This window comes from Tripterygium wilfordii, chromosome 17 (assembly GCF_013401445.1).
Source record: "Tripterygium wilfordii isolate XIE 37 chromosome 17, ASM1340144v1, whole genome shotgun sequence".
Taxonomy (NCBI): Eukaryota; Viridiplantae; Streptophyta; class Magnoliopsida; order Celastrales; family Celastraceae; genus Tripterygium; species Tripterygium wilfordii.
Window position 1 is genome coordinate 2,530,622 of NC_052248.1, and position 24,906 is coordinate 2,555,527.

A 24,906-nucleotide genomic window follows, 5' to 3' on the forward strand; every position below is an offset into this window, starting at 1 on the left:
TTTAGGGTTTCTTTAGAAAAGATCGAGGTGTGACTAAAGCTACCCCAGAAAGCCAAGTACAAAATGACTCATATCTAGCACACTTGATGATATGCCTTTCAAGTTTTAAGTTTAAGGATAAAGTCATAAAACTGTGCCGGTAATGCATTGGGCTGGGCCTTTATAGTAGTTAAGGCTCGGGGGTTCTGGTCGGGCTGGATTTGTTATTTTGATGTGATTTTATCTCTTAGCCCTAGTAGCTTGGGCCTCCACAATCACAGGTGACTCCTGTCCGGCCCATGATTGACTATTCGAGGCTTGAAGGCTGAAGCTCGTTCCAACGAAATCCAAGTCCAAATTAACGAACAACGACGAATTCTCTAGTCCTTTTCGTGAAGCAAATGGAGATGGAGTATCCAGTATCCTTCGTCTGTCTCAAGCTCGTAGTCGTCGATGTTATTGTAGGTCCATTTACCATATTCTCTTCAGGTGTGCTATCTTTTTCTCTCTCTCTCTCTCCCTCCATGTTTCCATGATTTTTCACTGAAACTTGGTTCCTCAGCGTTTCTTTCAATTTTGATATATCGTTCTGGTGTTCGTGTTAAATTTCATCTATTTTGAGTTGTATACCCCGGTCATGTCAATTCCTTGTTAAATTGAATTCGAAATCATGGAAATTTCACCGCTGTTTCATGACATTGGCAATGGAAACAGCTGAGCTATTGGTAGTTTGTGATCATTCTAGTTGTTTGAGTATCTTTTCTGGGAATATAAAATTCAGTAGACTATATCGAGGGGGAGGAATTGAAGATTTTGATAGGTTCAAGGATGAAAATTTTATGTGATCGAACGTTCCAGCTTCGCGATCAAGTTTAATTTCGATTGGAATAATCCATCTCCTTTAATTTGATGCAATTTATTGTGAGTGTAGTTTCAATTCTGATCAGTTGGGTACATATCATTATCTGATAGCTGAAATCTATGTCTCTCTTGGGCTTTATGTTTGGTCTTTTAAAGAGTGTTGTAGAAATTATTAGAGAGAGAGAGAGAGACCATTTTTTTTTATCATTTTTAACCATCTAAGTAAATAAAAATTAGTGAAATTTCTAAGGTGGAATAAGGGAGGATATTTTGATTTTAATTAGAAGTTGAAGAATGCTACTTTTTCTTGAAAGAAATACGTAATTTGAGTCTCTGGCAACTTTTATCTCATTGCTGATGGGAACATACTTTTACGTGTTCGTAAATTATATCTAGATGTGAATGAATGGTGAAGGTACTTCAACGTCTTCAGTATTCCATGTATTTGTTCCATTTTTCAACTTCGAATGTGTTCATCTTACATACAGGGATGGATTTAGCTTCTGAGTGCCTGTTGGTTGGATTTAAATTGTATAGTTGGTTGTTTCCTTTTGTGCGCAAGTTCTAAGTTCATGGTTGCTTGTTGGTTAGCACAATTATCGATGAATGGACTGGCAAAGTTTATTACCTTTTGAGTTGAAAGAATAAGCTATGCGTATTCTGTTGATGAGTAAACTGCTTCTTCTTTTCTCGTAGCATGATTCATGGACCGTTGGACTGGTGTTTTGAAAGTTCCTGTGGCTCCTACCAGCAGAAATCACTATAGAGTTGCTGCATCCCTGTGCCTCTCATCTACTTTAGGAACCCTAGATGTAAGTTTCTTTAACTTAAATCTCTTAATAATGCCATTGTGATTTTGCTGCACTCATACCTGAAAGAAAGAGAGATCTTTTTTTTTTTTTTGGGTTTCTGTGAGACTGTGTGTAGTCACTGCCCCATACACTGCTTCACCTTTCACTCGAACAGAGAATGTTACTGTTTATGTCATTTAAGTTGCAATACGTAGTATATCCAGTCTCATATGTTCCTCTTTGATGTAGACTGCTTTGTCAAACTTTCATAGTTGAAATTCAACACTAGCTCACTATTGATTCTCTTGTTGAAGAATACCAAATTATCATTTATGTCTCTCCAAAAGGCAGGTGCCTACTGCTAACGCCATCTTTTTCAATGGAGATCGAGTTCAAGGGACCAGGAATCCAGTGATTGAGAGACTATCTGATTTACAGAAGTTAGCTGAAATTCTGATTTCCAAATTTGGTTCTTCCGTTAATGCATGGGTCATTGAGGCTTCCATTTTCAATGGGCCTTTTGCTGTCTACAAGGATTTTATTCCCTCAGTAAACCGGTATGGGGAACCAAAGTCTTACAACCCAGTTGGATTCCCAGCTTCTTCCTCAATCGTTACTCTCTTGTCAAATTGCCTCAAAGAGGTATGTACGGTAAAGCTTAGTACCCTAAAGCCCCAAAAACAATGATTTGCTGGATTTATCTAGTTTGCAGATTCTCCGGCTGTTGCACAATGTATTCTCAGATGTTTCCAAAGTTTAGTCATTCCAATTGTACTGTCATCAATGCAGGTACAAGACATCATTTCAAAAAGACAGAAAGGAAACTTACCCGCTAATTTAACTGCATCAATTTTCTGTCAACCCAAAAGTATCATCCTTGGATTTAGCAAGGGTGGTACCGTGATTAACCAGCTGGTTACTGAGCTCAGCGTCTCAGAAGTAAGATCTACTCGAATCCATTCCCAACTAAAAGAACTTCCAATGAGTGAGGACTTCTCTAACTTTCAAGAGGTCACTGAGATCATACCGAGTAGTAGAGAAAGCCTTTTAAACAGCATCTCTGAGATCCATTATGTGGACGTTGGCTTAAACTCTGCCGGTGCATATACCAATGATCCCAATGTAATTGAGAGGATTTCCAATCGGATCACTCAAGGAGCTCAAGGACTACGTTTTTTCCTTCATGGAACTCCTAGGCAATGGTGTGACTGCAGGAGACCTACAATACGCACTGAAAAGGACAAATTGGTCGAGCTGCTCGAAATGGAAGCCCCAAGGACTGACAGGAAACTGCAGGTGTCTCAGCGATTCTACTTCGCTGATCGGCCACCTGACCTGCAGATGCATTTTGAAATAATTGAAAAGCTGGATGTTACCTAAGAATTGATACACCTGTGCAGGTACTGGCATATCCTTGTTTTCTCAGATTGTACATGATATATATATTGTACATGATATTTCTGTGTTTTTCATGGATGATAGACATACTGTTAACTTGTGTGTTCTGTTCTTTCCTATGTTCATTATTTGTCTACATCGAATCACGCTCACACCCCGCTTCTTACCAGCCATGTTTAGCTCATGATTCTTCACACAAGTATTCTGTCTTTTCCATTGAAATTCTCTCACTGGAGGCAACTCCAAAGACCTTTCTTTGTTGGAGCATCAGATTGGGAGGTTATCCATGCAGAATCCTGTTGAATTACAGTGCATTGCCGTACTATGCCGTCCTTTGCTGTGTCAAAACAAAAACCAGTATAAAACAGAAAGCAGGGGGACAAGACATTCCTCCAATGGCCCCAGGTATATTAGTAGTTCTGTTGCTTCCATTTGGAACTAAATAATGCTATAATATACTCTCTTGTTGAAAATGTCGTCGTTTTTGGTTTATATTAAATAAAAAAACATTTGATGGAATATTTTGTCTTCAGATTCTTTCCTTACTGTCACTCACCTTTGAACCTTTGGTGTACGGAAACGCCAGCCACGTAGCTTTTAATCGGAATCACAATGGAAATGAAAATGACAAAATGAATTTTAATATAATAAATTTAGGTAAAATGTAGGTAAAAAAACATTTACCACTCCTCTCTATTAGACTGAAATATACAAGCAGAAGGAATAAAGAAGTTTTGGTTGGGATGTTGAAGTTGATTGAGGTAACTCCTTATAAATACGGGAAGTCGTATCGTATTTCGATGTTATATCTACCGGTCTTTGGCCAAGTCTCTCCTATCGTCAGATACAAAGGTAAAATAAGTTAGAAACATATACCCAGCTTGTTAAACAAACAACTAAACGTTTCCCAACCAAAAACAACGTTTTGTTAATCAATCAAACATCTACCCTCCTCGTTATACAAACAATTACACATTCCCCACATATTACCAAAAAGAAGGTTTTATTAATTAATCAAATTAAGAGTGACATGCTCAGCTCTTCCATCTACATTTTTATGCTTGCCATATGTAACGAACTTAAACATTTCGTCAACTCTTGATGGACACTCCAATCATCACTTCTTCATTTAAGTAAGGAAGCCGTTTTCTTTCGAATAATATTATTTATTTTATAATAATGGTAAATAATATTGTTATTATTATAATTAATTTAATTAAAGGGCCCAAATGGCAGTTATATGGCGCCAGGCCCAGTAACATCCAAATTTGGAACTCTGGAGAATCTGTCTGTCAGTACGTGACGGATCATCGGTTCGTACGGCGACCGGCGGACCTTCTCAAGCTATCTGACTCGTCGTCTTTCACGCGGAGCTTTCACTCCACAATGCCAACTCATACTTTGTATAATTTTCATTTTTTATGCTTTTCTTCTTTGCATGCTATACAGTGTGTGTGTGTGTATATATATATATTCACTTCTTGTTCCTAATCGAAATCGTGGAAGGCTCGGTCCAACTCATCGTTTTCTGTGCTCCGAGCGGCAAGGGCTTGGAGGGTTTCGAGGATTAGAGTTTATCTTTTGGGATTGGTAAGGCTTCTGGTATGAGAGTTACTGGGTTGTTATTAGTGTTTACTGTTATTGTACGTCAATGTCTTGATTGTTATCCAATTCAATGATGTTTGTATCAAAAAAAATTTCCTTTCTGGGTTTTTCCAGAAGAGTTTTTTTTTTTTGTGAGATAGAGAGAGAGATTTGTCTGTGGAATTTTAAGTATGATTGAAAGAAATAGAGGGTATGATATGAGGTATTTTGCAGCCAGTGAATCCGTGTAACCTGAAAGAGATTCAAAATGGTTGAGATTGGATTGGATGACATCATCAAGGAGGCTGTTGATTTGGTATGTGCTTAGATTTACCATCAATGGATTCAGTTCACCTTCTGTTTGATAAATTAACAAAATGGGTTTTTGCTGTTTTTCAGGAAAACTTACCCCTTGAAGAAGTTTTTGACAATCTCAAATGCACAAGGGATGGCTTGACCTCCGATGCGGTTAACGATAGATTGGCATTGTTTGGATACAACAAACTTGAGGAGAAAAAGGTAAAAAGATTGGAATCAGTGATCATCTTTTCATCTTTTGTGCTTTCTCAGTTCACATATATATACAATTATACATACACCCACAAGATCTTTTGGTCTTTGATTGTTTATTGTATGTGAATTCTTCTCCAGGAAAGTAAGATATTGAAGTTTTTGGGCTTTATGTGGAATCCTCTTTCATGGGTAATGGAAGCTGCAGCAATCATGGCCATTGCGCTTACACAAGGAGGGGTAATTCAATGCAATCCTTACTCTCACTCTTCTTTTTCCCCCCTATTTGACTTTCTCAGTGGGGTAAAGTTGATATGAGCAAATCTTCAACATTTCTCCCTAATATCATCAAAATAGCTCTTGAAACGATTGTGTGATTCTGAGAAAACCAATATTTAAAATAAAACTCTGTTTATGCAGAAAAAAGATGCGGATTATCATGACTTTGTTGGCATTATAATCTTGCTCATAATCAATTCTACCATCAGTTTCATTGAGGAAAACAATGCTGGCAATGCAGCTGCTGCTCTTATGGCTCGTTTGGCACCAAAAGCGAAGGTTTTTTTTTTTCTTTACAGATTTATCTTGAAGGGACTACTTCATTCAGGTTTCTAACTTTCTAAATACTCTTACCAGATCCTACGTGATGGGAAATGGAAAGAAGAAGACGCCTCGTTACTGGTTCCGGGTGACATAATTAGTATCAAACTGGGAGACATCATTCCAGCTGATGCACGCCTTCTTGAAGGAGATCCTCTTAAAATTGATCAGGCAATTACTCAGTGTAGTACTGTCTGGATTTTAGAATCTTTGATCTAAATTTTAAAACATTTATTCTCAATGTAGCTGTAACAGTTACATCCATTTGCTTTTGCATAAACAGATATATAGTATCTGTCAATAGTGTTATCAGACAGTTAGCTAAGTTGATTTTCTAAATCAGTTTACCCTACTCAATTTGACATATATTTCATTGTTCTTTCAGTCAGCTCTTACTGGAGAGTCACTTCCAGTGACCAAGAATCCTGGTGATGGCGTGTACTCAGGGTCAACATGCAAGCAAGGTGAAATTGAAGCTGTTGTTATTGCAACCGGAGTTCACACTTTCTTTGGGAAGGCTGCTCATCTTGTGGAAAACACTAATCAAGTTGGTCATTTTCAAAAGGTTGTTAAATAGTTTATTTGTCTTTAAGATTTCATACTAAAACAAATTTCTGTTCGAACAAGTATAACCTTCACAATGTCAGAATGTTATTCATAATCATGATAAATAATAACCTTATGTCTATTTTAAACTAATTATCAAATTTACTTGCTTGTTTTAGGTTCTAACATCCATTGGAAACTTCTGCATTTGCTCTATTGCTATTGGGATGGTTATTGAAATAATTGTGATTTATGGACTTCAAGAGAGGGGATATAGAGTTGGCATTGATAACTTGCTTGTCCTACTTATTGGCGGGATCCCAATTGCAATGCCAACTGTTCTTTCTGTCACAATGGCCATTGGCTCACATCGCTTATCTCAACAGGTTTGTTGTTTCACTAGCAAAATTTGGATTGTTGAGGAGATTGATTGACATTGAAAGTTATATTTTGAACAATCGTCAATGTGACATTAATGGATATGATTCTTCTTCAGGGTGCCATTACAAAAAGAATGACTGCTATTGAGGAGATGGCTGGAATGGATGTGCTGTGCAGTGATAAAACAGGAACTTTGACACTTAACAAGCTTACTGTGGACAGGAATATGATTGAGGTTTAAATCATGTTCTCTCTATATTGCTTTGAGTCTGCATTGCATTTCATCATAACATAGTAGAAACTTACTTGCTACAAATGAAACAAATAAAATAGTGTGAAAACCCCACTAATTTGGGAAGAGGGAAAGGACCTAAATAGAATCCACTTCAATCCTTTTACATGCAAAACTTATTTTCTTAGAAGTCAATTTATGAAGTAGTATTCACGTTTCACTTTCAAAGTTATGAAACTCTTCATCTTGTTGCAGGTTTTCGCTAAAGGCATTGACAAAGAAATGGTCGTACTCATGGCTGCAAGGGCCTCAAGATTAGAGAACCAAGATGCTATTGATGGTGCAATCGTCTCAATGTTGGGAGATCCTAAGGAGGTATTCAGTTAAGCTCTGGAATATTAGAAAATCGTATGCAACTGTCAGTCTGTTCCAATGTCAACTTGCTGTTTTATTCAGTTGCAGCTATCTGTAGATAAGTTCAAGGCTAAACATCATGACACTATTTAGATAGTGCATGAAATTGTATGGACTTGCATATACATATGCATCTAAAAGCCAGTACTATCTGCTATCCTATATTGTCTACTGACTACAATCGTCTTTTCACTTTTAAGGCACGAGCTGGAATTAGGGAAGTTCACTTCCTTCCATTTAATCCAACTGACAAAAGGACAGCACTTACCTACCTAGATGCTGCTGGTAAAATGCATAGGGTCAGTAAAGGTGCACCAGAGCAGGTAAAACATATAGAATCATAAATGTTAAACAAACCAATTGAGATAATTATATGCATTTACGGCTGCTGAGCTATTGCACATATTTGCTGCATAGATCCTCAACCTGGCTCATAACAGATCAGAAATTGAAAAACGAGTACATGCAATCATTGACAAATTCGCAGAACGTGGACTAAGATCCCTTGGAGTTGCTCGCCAGGTGAGTAAAACACTAAAACTCCATTAACTCTTCAGTATTCATTCTGCATGTTTTTTGCCTTGAATTTTCCTGAACAAAGTGAGTTTCTTTTGCTTCTAGGAAGTGCCTGCTGGTAACAAAGATAGTCCTGGGGGACCCTGGGAATTTGTTGGCCTTCTCCCTCTATTTGACCCTCCCCGTCATGACAGTGCTGAAACAATTAGAAGAGCTCTAGACCTTGGTGTCAGTGTTAAAATGATCACAGGTTCATACCTCTGCTAATTGGGCATTCAACTGTCCTTTTCGTTTCTTCCTAAAATTCATGCTTACCCTTGCTCAACTTGACTATATATTTTGCGCTGCCACGTATTTTCCTCTTTTATTCTATTTCATTCTTAGGAACGATACTTCAACTGTAATTAAATGACATCCTTTGCAGGTGATCAGCTTGCAATTGGTAAAGAAACAGGAAGAAGACTTGGAATGGGAACAAACATGTATCCCTCATCTGCCTTGCTTGGGGAAAGTAAGGATGAGTTTGGCGCACTTCCCATTGATGACCTCATTGAGAAAGCTGATGGCTTTGCTGGGGTCTTTCCTGGTTAGTTCACTGCTTATGATATAATTACTATCAAATGGATGCCTTTTGTTCTCCGATTTCTGATTCTGCCTTTTCATATGCAGAACATAAGTATGAGATCGTCAGAAGATTACAAGCTAGAAACCACATCTGTGGAATGACTGGAGATGGAGTGAATGATGCTCCTGCATTAAAGAAAGCTGACATAGGAATTGCTGTGGCAGATTCCACAGATGCTGCTCGCGGTGCTTCTGATATAGTTCTTACAGAACCTGGATTGAGTGTGATCATTAGTGCTGTTTTAACAAGCCGCGCAATCTTCCAAAGAATGAAAAATTACACGGTAATTAATATCATAAAAAGATTAACACCTTCCAATACAACACTGGAAACCCAACTTATGTGATGTGAAAATCTAAGTTTCATTTCTTTCCCCCAGATATATGCCGTGTCTATCACCATCCGTATTGTGGTAAGCATCTATTCTTGACTTGAAATCTTCTGTAACACAAGAAATCTTCTGTAACACAAAATATCATCTAATTTGCATTTGGTTTTACCTAACAGCTGGGTTTCATGTTGTTGACTGTCTTCTGGAAATTTGATTTCCCTCCTTTCATGGTTCTTGTCATTGCAGTTCTTAATGACGGTCAGTATTTCTAGTTGCTATATTCATTTTCATTTCTTGTGGATTCACTGTACTTTCCTTCTTCTTGTTGCCTGAATTATTAGTTGGCTTGCAGGTACCATCATGACCATATCCAAAGATAGAGTCAAGCCTTCTCCCATTCCAGACAGTTGGAAGCTGAGTGAAATATTTGCAACTGGAGTCGTCCTTGGAAGTTACCTTGCTCTAATGACAGTTGTATTCTTCTGTGTGGCTTACGAAACAAACTTCTTTCCGGTATTTACCCTTCTTCTTCTTTTTTCGCAACATTCGCCACATTCATTGCAATAAAGAAACAAATAACTGCTGATCTTTGGAAGCCTAGAAATTGCTATAAAGTAATTTTAATTTTTAAGTGAAAATCACAAGCTCCAAATCATTATTGTGCCGCCCATCATTTTTTCTTAACATTGGGGATTGCCATGAGCAAATCAATCATTATCTACTTACAAGTTCACTCAAGTTTGCATTATATAAATTTGAATTTTGTTCTTTCTACTAATGTCTTCTTTCTCATTGGTGCAGAATCATTTCAATGTGAGGAACTTCAACAAGCACCATTTTAACATGTATGATGAGGAAACTGCGACTAGACTTAAAGAACAACTGGCATCTGCTATCTATCTTCAAGTCAGCACCATCAGCCAAGCCTTAATATTCGTTACTCGTTCCAGGAGCTGGTCATTCACTGAGCGACCTGGTTCTCTGCTTGTCATTGCCTTCATTATTGCTCAACTGGTACCGAAAGTTCCTTATATATCTTATAGTTTTACAATATGAAAAGGTTTATATGGTTGGGGAAGCTATCTTTGAATTGTAGATAAATTTTAGATGGGTTGGATTTTAGTAAAGAGACTGAATAACTAAAGATTATCAAAACGATTTTTGAACTGTGATTACTGATTAAGTGAACTCATATTCAGAATTACCAGTAATCACAGAATTACCTAGTGCAAAAGAAGCATAGTGGAAACTTTGTTTTTATTATAAGTTTCATAAATGTGGAACATCATTTTCTAAAACCTTGCTAGAAAATTCAGCTGTCATGTTCTCTGTTCAAGGACTATATAAGAAATGGCAGGGCTATGCCATTTTACTAGTGGCTCTTTTGCAACCTCTTCCAGTTTTCAGTAGCAGATGCATCATGTTTTGCAGGTAGCAACCGTGATAGCTGCTGAGGCAAACTGGAAATTCGCTGGAATCAGAAGTATTGGTTGGGGCTGGACTGGTGTCATTTGGTTGTTCAACGTTCTGACATACTTGCCGCTTGATCCCATCAAAATTGCTGTACGATATGGCCTCAGTGGAAGAGCCTGGGGTCTGGTCGTAGACAAAAGGGTGAGTAAATCTATCCTTCCCATGTACTCTAGATCTTGTCTAATTGACAAATTTTCATCTTAGCTCATTGATTTTCAATGCTTTCAGTTTTTTACTTGAGCTCAACCTTTTTTTTTCTCAGACTGCATTCACCAACAAAAAGGACTTTGGTAAGGAATCTCGCGAGGCTGCATGGGCGAAGGAACAACGAACACTCCATGGCCTGGAGTCTGGTGAGTTCAAAGTGTTCTATGACAGAAGCACCTTCCGTGACATTAATGTCATGGCAGAGGAAGCTAAAAGGCGTGCCGAGATTGCAAGGTTAGTCTCAAATGCATCATTTTGTGATAATTACTCACAAGATTAGAAGTGTGAGTTGATGTCCCAATCTCACATCTCCATGAAATAAGAGTTCAATTCAAGTTATGAGCCTAATATGTACATATAATAGTTTTGAAACCATGAATCCTAGTATGTCAGAGAATAATATTAAGATTATATAACTAGACTCTTTGCTCCATGTTTAGAACTAGTTTCTGAGTCGTTGATCGATTCCTTCTTTTCATTGGATGTTTACAGGATGAGGGAGCTAAAAACTCTGAAAGGCAAGGTTGAGTCATTTGCCAAGCTGAGGGGCATAGAAATTGATTCAGCTAACCAGCACTATACTCTCTGATTCTGATCTCCCTAAACTGATTTGTTATCCCTTTTCTTGTTTCACTTTTTGTGCCATTTATTTGATGATTTGGCTTCCACATGTAATGTGTGATAAACCCTTTACTTTTCTTTTGATTTTCTTACACTCTTGATCCCCTACCCAAACCAACAATGGCCATGCATTCTCCTTTCTGGTTCATTTGAAAGACATCTGATAAGGTTCCATTCAACTCCTATAGCTATATGTTCTGGTGCAAAATAAGTTGCTAATATATATCCAATGTGTAATTGAGGTATTGCAATATTGAATCATTTTGTGAGGTGGATATGTTCAGTATGAACCCACTCAATTATCCATCGCACAATTGGTTGGTAAATTATGGGTCACATGGAAAACCTCACAATCCCATGAACCAGTTGAGAGCTGGGTCGAGGCCCAGTGCGGGAAGATAATGCAAGATGGCATAAACACACGCAGGTTGAGTAAGGGTCCATATCGCAAATTGCAATAATGAAAACACACATGAGATTTGAACTTACGATCTCTTGTTTGCCCTAAAAGTTACAGCGGATAAGTTCACCATCTTAACCAATGACCATGGTTAGATATGTTGAGTGTCCTACACACAATTTGATTATTCTAAAGTTTCAATGCATAATAAAATTTTCTTGACATTAATATTATGATATTGTCTCAGAAGTACTTTTCTTATATATACCTTTTTTTACAAATATGTTTAAAATTAGCATTACCATGAAAACAAAGTCAGGCCCATGGAGTTTGCCAGTTTGGGCCTGATGTACAACATTAAAGCCCAACTTTGAGACGAAAACTACCGTTCAAAACGCTACGTAGGGCACAGAGAGACGACGAAGATGCAAACAGAAGAATCTCTATGGAGTCCAGTAGAAAGAGGATGCCTTTCTCTCCTTCATCGAAGCAACAACACGAGGATTTCTCTCCTCCAAATCCACTCTTTCATGCTTCGAAGAGCCCTCGAGACCAACGTCAATCTGTTCACCAAATTCCTAGTGGTCTGTGCTTCTGTGGTGGGTACCTGCCACGCTCGCCGCGTGTTCGATTACAGGCTCCACAGGGACGATAGCTTCCTCTGCAACTCCATGATCAAAGCCCATCTGGGTATGCACCAATTTGGTGAGTGTTTTGCTCTATATCGAGATCTTAGGAGGGATTCAGGTTTTGTGCCCGATAATTTTACGTTCACTTCGTTGGCAAAGTGTTGCGGCTTGAATTCAGCTGTTTGTGAAGGTCTAGAGATACATAGTCATGCTATAAAGAACGGTCTTTGTTTATATTTGTATGTCTCTACAGCGTTGGTTGATATGTATGCGAAATTTGGGAAGATGAATTGGGCGAGAAAGTTGTTCGATGAAATGACTGACAAAAGTCAAGTATCTTGGACTGCTCTCATTGGCGGGTATGTGAAGGCCGGGGATATAAATAGTGGGAGGAAGCTTTTTGATCAGATGCCTGAGAAGGATTCTGTAGCTTATAATGCAATGATTGATGGTTATGTTAAAGTGAGAGATATGTTATCAGCTCAAGGTTTGTTTGATGAGATGCCAGAAAGGAATGTGATTTCTTTTACAAGTATGATTTATGGTTATTGCAGTGATAATGATGTCATATCTGCTAGGTCATTATTTGATGCCATGCCTGAGAAGAATCTAATTTCTTGGAATACAATGATTGGTGGATACTGCCAAAACAAACAACCTCGTGAAGCATTGAATTTGTTTCATGAATTGCAGTCAAGCACTTCATTGGAGCCAGATAAAGTGACCATTGTAAGCATTCTTCCAGCTATTGCTGATTTGGGAGCTCTTACATTGGGTGGTTGGGTTCACCATTATGTTCGTAAGAAAAATCTTGATAGAGCAACAAATGTATGTACTGCACTTGTCGATATGTATGCGAAATGTGGTGAAATTGCCAAAGCACGAAGAGCTTTTGATGCGATGCCTAGAAGAGAAGTGGTGTCTTGGAATGCTCTGATAAACGGATTGGCAGTCAATGGGTATGCCAAGGAAGCATTGGAGGTATTTTTGGAAATGCAGCATGAGGGGTTTAAGCCAAATGACATAACTATGATAGCAGTTTTGTCTGCTTGTAACCATGGTGGTCTAGTGAAGGAAGGGAAGAGATGGTTTAAATCGATAAAGGACTTTGGAATTACGCCCAGAATTGAGCATTATGGCTGTATAGTAGATCTATTGGGGAGGGCAGGCTGCTTGGAAGAAGCAGAGAAGTTGATCACGAGTATGCCTTTTGATGCAAATAGTATAATCTTAAGTTCTTTTCTTTTTGCATGTTCGAATTCTATGGACATTAAAAGGGCCGAAAGGATACGAGACAAGGCAGTTAATATGGAGCCATTTAACGATGGAAACTATGTTATGTTGAGGAACTTGTATGCCACAGAGAATAGATGGGGAGCTGTAGAGGAAATTAAGGGACTAATGAGAAGGAATGGGGCAAAGAAAGAGGCTGGTTGTAGTGTTGTTGAGGTTGATAATAGGATTTTGGAGTTTGTATCTGGACAGAGAGAGTTCCCTGAGTGGGAAGCCACACATTCAGTCTTGGGGCAGTTGGGGATTCACATGAGAGGACAAGGCAGCAGTTACATAGAGTTGGCAGCACCCTAAGCCTTATATGAGAAACGATTTTTTTCAACTGAAATTTCGGTCGATGTCCGTTGCATCACACTACAGGAAATATGCATGGAACCATTTATTAACAACGAAGCCTTCTTTGAGGGTAGGATTATTCTTGGTTACATGATGCATGCGATAGAAGATTGTTGCTTGGCCACAAGATGAATAAAGCTGTTACGGATGGAAGCATGGAGGGGTGCTCGAAACTACAGCAGCCCCCGTTGTAGTCCAAGTGTGTAGTATTCATCTCATGAATTCATCTCATGAATTCGGCAATATATTTTTTGTTCGAAATAAAAATCAAATTCATAAAAAAAAAAACATAAAATGGTTTAAGTGTATATCGTCTAGGATTATCATGTGTTTTGAGGCTCTTTTTTTTTTTTTTTTTTATGATTATGATTACCCAATGACTTGGCTGGTCTTGTCATCATCTGCTGGTGGTTCACGATCAAAAGATTCAGAACTCTCTTGATTAGAAATGAAAGCTTGGTAAACATAACACTTAACATAATTATGTCAAATAATGGGCATAAATCCGTTTGGCAATTGGTCATAATAAAAAAAAGTTGATTCTTTTGGCAATATAACCCCTTTTAGCCGCCATAAATACTAGAATAGGCTGTTTATATACCACTTTTTGTAAAAACAAATATAGAAAATGATAAAGATAATAGTAATAGTTGGTATCTCAATCATTCCAATAATTGATTTAGACGCACGTGATTTTATATTAATCATGTAAAACATGTAAAATCAATAAATTCACTTAGATCATATGTACGTCAAAAGTAGTTGTTTGAATAAGATATCGATTGTTGGGGTCTGTATGATAACTTAATATGAATTCGACTCTAAAAATCAAATATTTTTACTTTTTGTACCTCTATTAGACATGTCGTCACCTATTAGAATTTATGTGCTCAATTAAACATAAAAATTGCAACAATTTTTCTATCTTTCTAAAAACATGTCTTTGACTTTCAGCCAGAAGAAAAGACAAATGTAGTGAGGTAGATAATACTGTCAGGTGGCCTTTGCCGAATTTTCGTCAGAACTTAGAAGGGTCGTTGGCGGCTTCGTTATGGATAAGCAGGTAGTTGGCCTGCACAGCCATTACAAATTTTCTTCTTTTTTTTTTAAATCATAAATTTATTTTGATCAAGAAATTCAACGATCTCAAATAAAAATTAAATTCATGCCAAGAGAAACACAGAAGTTTCGAATTTTATTTAAATGCAGAAAAAAAAGAAGAAACTGTAAACCAGTCAAAACAAGCCACTACCCATCTGTCAAACCCCAACATTCTCTCTATAAATCTCGATCGTGTACCCGAAATTTCCACAATCCCTGGAACCAGAAAACTTGGATGAACCCTTCATGGTGCTGATGCTGCTTAACTTGAAAGACTTTTAATACCCATTTGATAAAACTTCTTCAACAACTGTATATGGCGGCCTCAAGCTTTATCTTTATCACGTTCATCTTCGTTTACAGTTTCATCATACCTGTAGCCTTCACTGTTCCTTTCGTAGTTCTGCACGGTATGTCTTCTTTCACTTGTACCATAACTGTAACTTTTATTTAGTTTCTGAGTTCTTAGTGTTTCATGTCCGTGTAATGCTTGATTGATTGTTTCTATTTTTGGGTTTTTCTTTTCTTTAATTTTTCTCTGTTGTTTAATCAGATAAGTTGATTATTGTCCGGTTTGTGCCAGTGTTGATATTTATTATCTGATTCATTCCATTTTTACTACTGCTGTACTTGGGGTTGAAGTTTGACCAAGTCGTCGAATATGAAACTGTGTCTCCCATTACTGTAATCAGTTGATTTTGCTCCGATTATTTAAGGAAAAATTGGGTTTTAAAGAATTTTTAGTAAAGAAATAGGTTCATTTTTTTTGCCTTTGTCTTGTTGGATTACTTGGAAACTTTGGAGAAAAGAGGAATGGAAGTTAAAACACGGTTCTTACATCTTACTTATTTTATTATGGAGAGACTATAAGTTTCTCTCGGACTGAGTCTAAGGCATATGAATGCTCCCTTCCTAGATTTATTATTGGAGAGCTAAATCCAGAAACATTGTAATGAGAATGCCCTATATTTGATTTAGAATTTCTTTTCTTTTTTCCCTTGAAAGTATGAATCTTTTGATCATGGATTGCATCATGATAAAAACTTTAGGTTCCCAAGGGATAGGATGCTTTTGCGAATTACACAAAAAGCAGACCAGGGTTCTCCAGCTGCAATGATCTGTATCATATCATACTAACTTTTTGTATGTGCTTTGGGGCAGGCCTTAATGATAAATGCAGTCATCGAGGAGTCACGCGTTTCACTGAGCTTCTAAGCAGTTGGTCTAATTCTCAGGGATATTGCATGTATGCTATTGTCTTAACTAGCGCAAGTTCGAGAGAGGATTTTTGTTTGATATCTCAAAATTGAGTCTAACCTCTTGACCACCAGCATGTTGACTCAGTTCATGCCAGATCTGCATTTCATATCTTTTTTATTTATTTCTGTGGCTCTTATTCACTCTTATTCACCATATTTTGGAACTTAAAGCAATCAGAAGAGTCGAAATTTGGGTTAGTTTGTTCCCAAATCGTGAATCAGAAAAACTATACGACACAAAATACAGCCAGAGAACTTGACAAAAATGAGCAGAGTCTAATATCGTCCCATTTTGTCTTTCTTTTGCAGAGAAATTGGTGATGGTGTGTGGACTTCTTGGACTATGCTGCTTTTGGAACAGGTGAAACTCCAACTCAGTTTGAAGAGTGGTTAGCCATTGTCATTGTTCCATATCTAATAACTTAATTTATATGCTATTCTGTTTGCAGACAGAAATAGCTTGTCAGAAGGTGGTGAATCTACTTGGCAGGAGGATTTTACTTGCTTCCTTTCTCTTTTAAGTTTTAAGCTTCTTCTTTTTTTCTCACCGGATTTTCCTTCCAATGAACAGGTGAAGAATATGAATGAACTAAGTGAGGGATACAACTTAGTTGGACTTTCGCAGGTTATAAAGAGTGGTTTGAAATTTCATTTGCTTTTTGCTTAATTAGTTCTTTTATTTCAAGACACCATTTTGGTTGTTTTGAATATTGATCGTCTTTCTCAAGCGTATGAAGAGTACGTCCTGTGTATTTGTGCATGTGTGTTAACCAGAATTGTATAAATGGTAAGATAAGAACCCAACAAGCGGACTGTGATAGTTTATTCTCAGCGAGCTAGAGAAAATAATGGAAATCGTATAAAGTCAGGTCGGTGTTCATTTCTTGTTTAGATTATCAGTTGGGTTTCTTAGCTGTTCTGAGTTTGCTAGTTTTCCCATTTTTTCCCAGTTAAAAGGAAATAATAATTGCTCTTGTTGTTCATGCATGAGAGTTTTAATTTGAGACATTACTGGACAACAAAATTCAATCCATTTAATAGAGTGAAAGAAAAGTAAAGGGTTTATAATCAAGATTTGGACCTAGAAACCTTGAGCTATAGCTTCTGGTTTTCATATAGGTATCCATATCTCTTGTGTTAAAGGCTTAACAACTCCAACACCTAGACATACTTTACCTTTCAAATAAAGTCAATATATTGGTCTGTTAATTACTGTTGTTTCCTTTTATTTTGATGGTTTATAATGTTTGACAGGGTACCATGGTTGGCCGTGGGTTAATTGAATTTTGTGATGGAGCACCTCCTGTAAGAACTACCTCATCAAAGCTGTTGTTATTTTTCTTTTCTTTTCTTTTTGTGTCGAAAGATCATCAAGATTTCAAATCTGGGTCAAATCTGCTTTAAACATGAAACAGGTTAGAAATTTCATATCACTGGCGGGTCCTCATGCCGGTATTGCTTCAGTTCCATTCTGCGAAGTAAGTCCTTTTCTTTGTATAAACTTAACTATTTCATGCATAGAGCTTGTATCAACAATGTTTAACCCATCGTGTTTTCAAAAGATACTGTTTTTTCTCCCTTTATTGAAACTTTCATTAAGGCAAACCCTTGGCCTAGTGATATGTTGTCTCACAATGACCTCATAGAAGTCATAGGAAACCTGGAAACATCCTCCCTGCATCAATGCCAGGGTTAAAGATATATACTATTGTTGCAATCTGGTTTAATATTGTCTAATTTATGCAGTCTGGCTTGGTTTGCATTCTTGTGGACTTTCTACTAGGGTTAGAGATCTACAGCAATTGTGTTCAGGTTCGTAATCATTCTCGATTCTTCAAATATCACAAATCTATTACAAAGAGAAGTGATAGGCAATTTTCAATGGAAATTTGCCAAAAGTTAAAACCATTGCAGGAAATTTTCCTTTGATTACGATGGGAAATGGAAAAAAACCCACTTTCCATTGGAGACATTTAACCTCCTCTCTAATAACTTCTCAGCCTCCTTTTCTTGTTAATTTGTTTCAGTGTGCATTTAAGACCAGTTGGTGGGTATTTTGTGACATTGCAGGAACACTTGGCTCCCAGTGGTTATGTTAAAATCCCAACGGTGAGTTTGGTATCTTGGTTTAGCTAAATATGTTAAGTCATCCCAATCTTCCATAAGATCACTTCTCTCTAGTTTTTCAGCATATATATATATCAGAGCTATACTTATTCAGTTTCTAGTTCTTACCAATCTCCAGGATCTTCGGAACTATATAAGAGGATGTAGGTTTCTGCCAAAACTTAATAATGAAGTTATTAATAAAAGAAATTCGACTTATAAGGAACGGTTTGCTAGCATAGAGAACTTGGTGCTGATCATGGTGAGTTGAAGACTTTCCTTTTGTTTCTATAACATTTACTGCATAATTCGGATTGTTTCTGTAACGTTTACTGTTTGCCTCAGTTTGAGCAGGATACAGTTTTAATACCTAAGGAAACCTCCTGGTTTGGATATTATCCAGATGGGTCTTTTGCTACAGTTTTGCCCCTACAAGAGGTACCTCAAATGTTCTCTATGTGGATATCACATGATGTTTTTTTTCTTCTGTTTTTCAATCCGAGTTTAGGCCCAACTTAACTGTCCAAAATAGGCAAACCCGGTTGTGTTGTTCTCGATCACTAAAAAAGAATCATGTCAGCTCTCAATTCCATTTTCTGTACAATGAAATACGATTTTATCGCTGCAAGTCATTAAAACGGTTTCATATGCCAGTATTCAACTACAAAATTCATGGATCAAGCCAAATTTTATCTTGTCACTTTCCTTAAGATCACAAAGAGCTACTTTTACTCTCTGCATCTTAGTGATATTTGTTGTTCATTCTCTCTTTTCTCTCATTTTAGCTGGTTTTAATCATATAACTCTCCGCAGACAAAACTCTATACGGAAGATTGGATTGGAATGAAGATCTTGGATGAAGCTGGGAAAGTTAAATTCATTAATGTCACAGGGGGTCATCTGAAGATCTCTAGAAGAGATATGAAGAAGTATATTTTACCATACTTGATAGACCAAGAACCTGCAATATCATCAACCCAGTTTATGGAAACAGCAAAATCTTCTTCATCTTATACATCACTTTCATCTGTCTGGAACTTTTTCTTAACCAGTCTCCCCATGGATCAACATTTGTTGCGCGTCGTAAACTGAATTATGGGTCATTATTTCCTACTTGCTTTGAGATTATTCATGTTGTCACACGATGAATGATCAATAATATTTAAACATAAAACATTTTCTTCATGGCTATGGAGTTAATATGTGGAGTTGTTCTCTTTTTTTTTTTTTCCCTCTTTTTTGTTGCTAGTAGTCGATGGACTCTTTGCCTCGTACTTACATGCTTTTTGAGAACTAATTAATGGACTTTTTCGTGGATTTTCCAAACTATTCTGTGGGTTGGGACTGGACGATGAGTTTATTCTGTGCACTGGAGACCTCTAAAGACGGTAACTTGCAGAAGAAAGACAATTTGGGAAAAAGCAAAATATAATGGAAGGACAAAAAAAAAAGTTTATTTGAAATTCACTAAGTTTTATTTGTTCCTCAGTTGATGTAAGAGTAGGGATTCATTAAGTAAATTGGACAAGATTTTTATGTTTAAACCTAAATTTAATTTTTAAATAAGACAAAAGGTTTATGTTTCAATCTAGATTTTTAATATATAATTTATGTTTAAAATTGGTTTAATCTGGGACGAACAAAATCGATCATTCAGATCGGACAAAATTATATCATCTCTAAGTGACATGTCAATCCTCGGAATGATTGAGATTTCATTTAGTGGAATCCGTATGTTTTGGAAAAAGGTGAGAAAGGTAATTGGCGGAGTCGATGACCCACATCTGTCAAAACAAAAGAATCTCTCTTTCCTTCTAGATAATTTGATCGATGGATCCTGCGTACAAACAAACGGAAACCCAGAATTCCAGTAACCAGAAAAGTTACAGTTGGTGGTGTACTGAACTAGATAAATTACTTGGGAGTTGGAACCCATTTTTCTCCTTTTGATTCTCTTCAACAAAAATGGTTTCTTTGCCGAAAACAACAATCTCTCTTATCACCACGTTCATCTTCGTTTACAGTTTCATCATCCCTGTAGCCTTCTGTGTCCCTTTCATAGTTCTGCACGGTACCCTCTCGGCATTTACTCGACTTATCCTATAATTATTACTTGTTTTTATTTCTTTTACTTTATCACCTATTAGTGTTTAATATCCTTGTGATATCTATTTTTTGTTTAATTTTCATTGTAGTTTGATCAGATGAGAATAGATTATTGGTGGGTTTCTGGTTGTGGAAGACTGAGGGTGTTTATTAGCTGATTCATCTCATTTACTGATATGCAATCAGTTGATTTGGTTCCATTTTTAAGACTGTAAATTTGATTTTGAAGAAATGGGTTCTTTATTTGCCTTTGCCAAATTAGACTACTAGGAAACCACCAAGGAGGGATAAAAGTGCAAATTGGAGTGATGTATGATTGTTGGATCTTACTTCTTTGAAGACAAATTTCTTCTCCCTGACTGAGTTAAAAGGATTGTGAATGTATTCATGCATTTACCTTTCTTGATTATTTTGTAAGAATTGAAACCAAGCAACATTGACATGAGAATTTCCTCATATATATCATTCAGAACTTTCTTCCAAGTCTTTAGGTAGCATTGTTGCATTAGTGTCCAACCTGGCTACATCTCTCTTCAGTAGAGTATGCAAACAGTTGACACAGAGGTGAGATTGGATTTGCGAACGTCATATGCAATGGCTTGTGATCCATACATGGTGGAAATAAGCAGATATTAAGTTACCTTGATCCCCAATTGAAAGTCAGAAACTACATAATGTATGATGAAACCTTGACTTGTTTAAACTTCTTAGTTGTGGGATGTGAGCAAGAGTGTGAAGATAAGATCTTGGCCCAGGTGTGTCTGTGACTGTGAGGCAGCAGATTACTTCTTTCCCACAAACCAAAGTGAGTGAGCAGTGAATTTTGCTCTTTATATTAGGCTACTAAATTCTTAGGGAGATCTTTGAAGGAAACATATTGTCAAGATTCTCTTTTTTTCTGTTTTCTAAATTTTGTTTATACATATTCCTTATGTGAAACAAATCTTGATTCATACTTAATCTTCCTTCCAGACAATAGCATGCTTTTGCAAATCCCGTAGAAGGAAATATCGTTCTTCTATCTTCAACAATCTGAATAACAAAACACAACTGACTACACTAACTTTTTTATGTGCTTTGGCTGCAGGCATTGGCGATAAATGCACTAATCGAGGACTCACACATTTCACTGAATTTCTAAGCAATTGGTCTGGTTCTGAAGGATATTGCATGTATGCTATTATATTAATTGTTATGACTGAAAAAGTAGAATTACTTAGCTGGTGTATCAGACGGCTAATAATCCTGAACCTAACCCAGGCATCTAGCCTACCCCTGTAGCTGTTCCTGGGCCTTCATGACTCAATTTAGGGTGCTCCTACCAGTGGGAGTCCATTCCTGACCTCTGGGTCAAAAAATATGCAGTATATATCTTGTTTGTTCTTTTATGAGTGTCTTGGAACCCAGTTAGTTGAATTTATTACTATGAAAAACTCCCTTTATATGATAAATACCTGGTTACTCACCAGATAATTTGGCCTTAGCCATCAAGGTGATAGAATTTGTATTCGTTTGTCCTTGACCATGCTTATAGATCATAGAACTAAATGTTTTATGGCGAAAAATGTTGTCAAAGACTTGATTATGCATGTAATTTTGTAAGTGATGGATTCAACACTAGTATTCTTCCAAAAATATGTTTCTTTGCACTTATATTCCCTTGTTCATGCTGGTATTGCGAACAAAATTTAGTATAACAATGTTGTGACTTTTACTTTGCAGAGAAATTGGAAATGGATCATGGGATTCTTGGACCATGCCCCTACTCGAGCAGGTGAAACTTCAACTCTGTTTGAAGTGTATGTCATCCTTGTTATCACTTACATCTAATGAGTTAGTTTTTGTATTGTTGTGCTTGCAGACAGAAATTGCTTGTAAGCAGGTGGTTACGCTGTTCGGTACCAGGACTTTATATTGCTTTTTTTTTTCCCCAGTTTGAGGTTTGAATTTGTTTTCCAAAAATATTTTCCTTCTGATTAACAGGTGAAGAAAATTGATGAATTAAGTGACGGCTACAATATTGTTGGACTTTCTCAGGTGATTTGAATGGCTTGAAATTTTAGTTGTTTTCTACTTTGCAATATTCTTTTACTTCAGTATGGAAAAAATGTATTTGTTGTCCATTTGGGTCCTGTGTGTATGTCTATGGTGGTTGGTGTGGATGTGCATTTAGATGTCTATGCGGCGATTGATCAGAATCATCTCTCTCTCTCTGCATATTTTCTTTTCATTTTGATGGTTTAATTAACATTTTACAAAACAATCATGCTTCACACTTCACAGGGTAACCTGATTGGACGTGGGTTAATTGAATTGTGCGATGGAGGGCCTCCGGTAAGAACTACCTTGTAAACACTATTATTACGTTTTCCACTGACTTCTAAACATTCATAATAATCCTTCAGTACCATTTGTTTCATCTTTTTGACGCGAAACATCGTTTGATTTTTCCATACCTGCACATAAATGGTTGCATTGACATCTAGTCTACTTGAGACAGGTAGAAAATTAGAGACAAAAGGTGATAGTACAACATGCATTTGGAGACCTCCCTAAGTTTCTTAATAGACTTTGTATATAGTATATACTCTTATCTAATTAGTTCCAGAGAGGGTCGGTAAGTTGAGCTCCAAATCAAACTAGGGTGCAGCTCCAACCCCAATTTCTGCTACTCCCAGCCTAAAACAAAATAATAAAATAATTAGAATATTGTGTACTTAACAGCCAAACCGTCCCTTTGAATATGCGGAATGACTTTATTCCAAAATTTTGTATTTTCTGTTTAAGTTACTTTTCTCTATTTGAAGGTAGTGGTTTTTCTCCATTATCGGCTGTATTTCGAATAATAATGAATGGAAAATGTTTCAATTAATTTTAAGAAAGTGCATAAGTTTTGGTTGTTGGGTATTGTTAGTAGTAATTTGTAGCATGATTTGTAAATTTTTTGTTGGTAACCAGGTTAAGAATTTTGTATCACTTGGAGGTCCTCATGCGGGCACTGCTTCGGTTCCATTTTGTGGGGTAAGTGCTCTTTCCAAATTTACCTAGTTTATTCCAACTAATTTCTCTTATAGATTCACGTAGCTAACCCCAAATTGTTTGGGATTGGGGGCTTTGATGATGATGTTTGAGACTCTCATTTGCATTTTGGTTTAACATGTTCTGTTTCAGCAGTCTGGGTTGATTTGCTTACTCGTGGACACATTGATAAAGTTAGAGATCTATAGCAACTATGTTCAGGTAAATATATTCTTGAGTTTGCAAGTCTGTAATCTTCCATTCTGTTTCTGTGATACCGAACACACTTTGCATCCTTCTTTTCTTTGTGGCAGTTTGTACTGGTTGGAATTTAATCTACTTGCGATGGTTTTGCAGGAACACTTAGCTCCAAGTGGTTATCTTAAAATTCCAACAGTGAGTATATTACTTTAATTGGCTCCGGTTGGTTGAGTCATTCGCTCATACTGACATACTTTGGAGTACTTATCAAGTCTTTCTTACACAACTCACCCCCTTTCTCTCTCTCTCTCTCGTTCATGTGGAATCAATTAGTTATCGACACTTACAAATGTATCAATGTTCAAATGGCTATGGATTTGATTTCTTGTTTCCTTTGCATGCATGTAGAAGAATTTGGAAATTTTTTAGTACGTTGCTTGAACTGCTTTTATCATTATCTAGGATATTTCAAACTATATCGAAGGGTGCAAGTTTCTACCGAAGCTTAATAATGAAGTCGTTTCAGAGAGAAATTCCACTTATAAGGAACGGCTTGCTGGCATAGAGAATTTAGTGCTTATCTTGGTGAGTTAGAGAGTTCCTCTCTTTTTTTCTTTAACATTTCTTACATAGTTGGGATTGTGTAAATGCAATAAAGTCTCAGAACTTTGGTGCTGATTACTCTTGTTTCATTGCATACTTTATCAGTTCGAGCAGGATACGATTTTAATACCTAAGGAAACCTCCTGGTTTGGGTATTATCCAGATGGAGCCTTTAATCCTGTTTTAACTGTAAAAGAGGTAATTTTTTCCCATTGCAAGTTTGCAACCAATGACAGAACTTAATCTTTGTTATCGTATTAAACTCTCTGCAGACGAAGCTCTACAAAGAGGATTGGATTGGTTTGAGAACCCTGGACGAAGCTGGGAAAGTTAAATTCATAAACGTCACGGGTAATCATCTCGATATCTCTAAAGGCGATATGAAGAAGTATGTTGTACCTTACTTGGCAGATCAAGCACCAGCACCCTCAACCCAGTCAATGGCAACGACATCATCTTCATCCTACCGATCACTTTCATATATCTGGAGCCTTCTCACCAAGCTCACTGATCTCACAGGGGATCAACCTTGGTTTCATGTTGTGTACTAAATTAAGTACCAATACTTCTGTGCATTCAAAAGAAAGAGCGTAACCGTATTTTCTCAATTTGTTGTGCCATTTTTCATGACGGATCTTCACACGGCGAATATACAATATGTGAGAACATTGGCTTCGCGGCCATGGCGTTAATGTATGAGAGTGTTTTGTTAGGCTTCTCCTTTTGTCTTTGTGTAACATTTTTAGTGTTTTTTTACTCCCGTTGTGTGATGATCATGCTGGCTC

The 24,906-nt window shown here is 37.0% G+C and overlaps 5 protein-coding genes across 9 annotated transcripts; all 5 read left to right on the top strand.

Annotated features, from left to right (window-relative positions):
• The first annotated feature begins 328 nt into the window (after window positions 1–328).
• On the top strand, window positions 329–3,548 carry LOC119983005. 2 transcript variants are annotated; one of them, XM_038826642.1, is made up of 5 exons: window positions 329–468; window positions 1,537–1,652; window positions 1,983–2,273; window positions 2,421–3,031; window positions 3,200–3,548. In XM_038826642.1, the coding sequence occupies exons 2-4, from the start codon at window positions 1,545–1,547 to the stop codon at window positions 3,009–3,011; spliced, it is 990 nt and encodes a 329-aa protein (XP_038682570.1). In that variant the 5' UTR covers window positions 329–468; window positions 1,537–1,544; the 3' UTR covers window positions 3,012–3,031; window positions 3,200–3,548. The 2 variants fall into 2 exon arrangements, with proteins under 2 accessions (XP_038682570.1, XP_038682571.1); XM_038826643.1 differs by having other exon boundaries at window positions 355–468; window positions 1,979–2,273.
• Window positions 3,304–11,285, top strand: LOC119983004 (plasma membrane ATPase 1-like). The gene is made up of 23 exons (XM_038826641.1): window positions 3,304–3,434; window positions 4,266–4,619; window positions 4,848–4,929; window positions 5,013–5,132; window positions 5,265–5,363; window positions 5,544–5,681; window positions 5,760–5,894; window positions 6,109–6,288; window positions 6,449–6,655; window positions 6,766–6,885; window positions 7,138–7,257; window positions 7,497–7,619; window positions 7,714–7,818; window positions 7,918–8,062; window positions 8,237–8,398; window positions 8,482–8,720; window positions 8,817–8,849; window positions 8,945–9,026; window positions 9,121–9,281; window positions 9,570–9,782; window positions 10,200–10,382; window positions 10,504–10,682; window positions 10,941–11,285. The coding sequence occupies exons 3-23, from the start codon at window positions 4,882–4,884 to the stop codon at window positions 11,035–11,037; spliced, it is 2,889 nt and encodes a 962-aa protein (XP_038682569.1). The 5' UTR covers window positions 3,304–3,434; window positions 4,266–4,619; window positions 4,848–4,881; the 3' UTR covers window positions 11,038–11,285.
• Window positions 11,286–11,863: 578 nt separating this feature from the next.
• Window positions 11,864–13,877, top strand: LOC119982530 (pentatricopeptide repeat-containing protein At2g44880). The gene has a single exon (XM_038825969.1). It carries the CDS (start codon window positions 11,895–11,897, stop codon window positions 13,683–13,685), a length of 1,791 nt encoding a protein of 596 aa, XP_038681897.1. The 5' UTR covers window positions 11,864–11,894; the 3' UTR covers window positions 13,686–13,877.
• A 1,062-nt stretch (window positions 13,878–14,939) lies between these two features.
• On the top strand, window positions 14,940–19,410 carry LOC119982531 (palmitoyl-protein thioesterase 1-like). Its single transcript, XM_038825970.1, has 12 exons — window positions 14,940–15,238; window positions 15,990–16,074; window positions 16,397–16,448; window positions 16,537–16,557; window positions 16,659–16,712; window positions 17,342–17,392; window positions 17,503–17,565; window positions 17,834–17,899; window positions 18,158–18,196; window positions 18,333–18,455; window positions 18,539–18,631; window positions 19,007–19,410. Exons 1-12 carry the CDS (start codon window positions 15,145–15,147, stop codon window positions 19,283–19,285), a joined length of 1,020 nt encoding a protein of 339 aa, XP_038681898.1. The 5' UTR covers window positions 14,940–15,144; the 3' UTR covers window positions 19,286–19,410.
• A 553-nt stretch (window positions 19,411–19,963) lies between these two features.
• LOC119982242 (palmitoyl-protein thioesterase 1-like) lies at window positions 19,964–24,844 on the top strand. Of its 4 annotated transcripts, XM_038825516.1 has the most exons (13): window positions 20,224–20,264; window positions 21,011–21,104; window positions 21,387–21,471; window positions 22,022–22,073; window positions 22,161–22,197; window positions 22,283–22,336; window positions 22,583–22,633; window positions 23,258–23,320; window positions 23,471–23,539; window positions 23,675–23,713; window positions 23,981–24,103; window positions 24,227–24,319; window positions 24,394–24,844. In XM_038825516.1, exons 4-13 carry the CDS (start codon window positions 22,033–22,035, stop codon window positions 24,670–24,672), a joined length of 849 nt encoding a protein of 282 aa, XP_038681444.1. In that variant the 5' UTR covers window positions 20,224–20,264; window positions 21,011–21,104; window positions 21,387–21,471; window positions 22,022–22,032; the 3' UTR covers window positions 24,673–24,844. The 4 variants fall into 4 exon arrangements, with proteins under 4 accessions (XP_038681441.1, XP_038681442.1, XP_038681443.1 ...); XM_038825513.1 differs by lacking the exon at window positions 21,011–21,104 and having other exon boundaries at window positions 19,964–20,264; window positions 22,161–22,181; XM_038825514.1 differs by lacking the exon at window positions 21,011–21,104 and having other exon boundaries at window positions 19,965–20,264; window positions 22,161–22,181; window positions 23,474–23,539.
• Window positions 24,845–24,906: the final 62 nt, after the last annotated feature.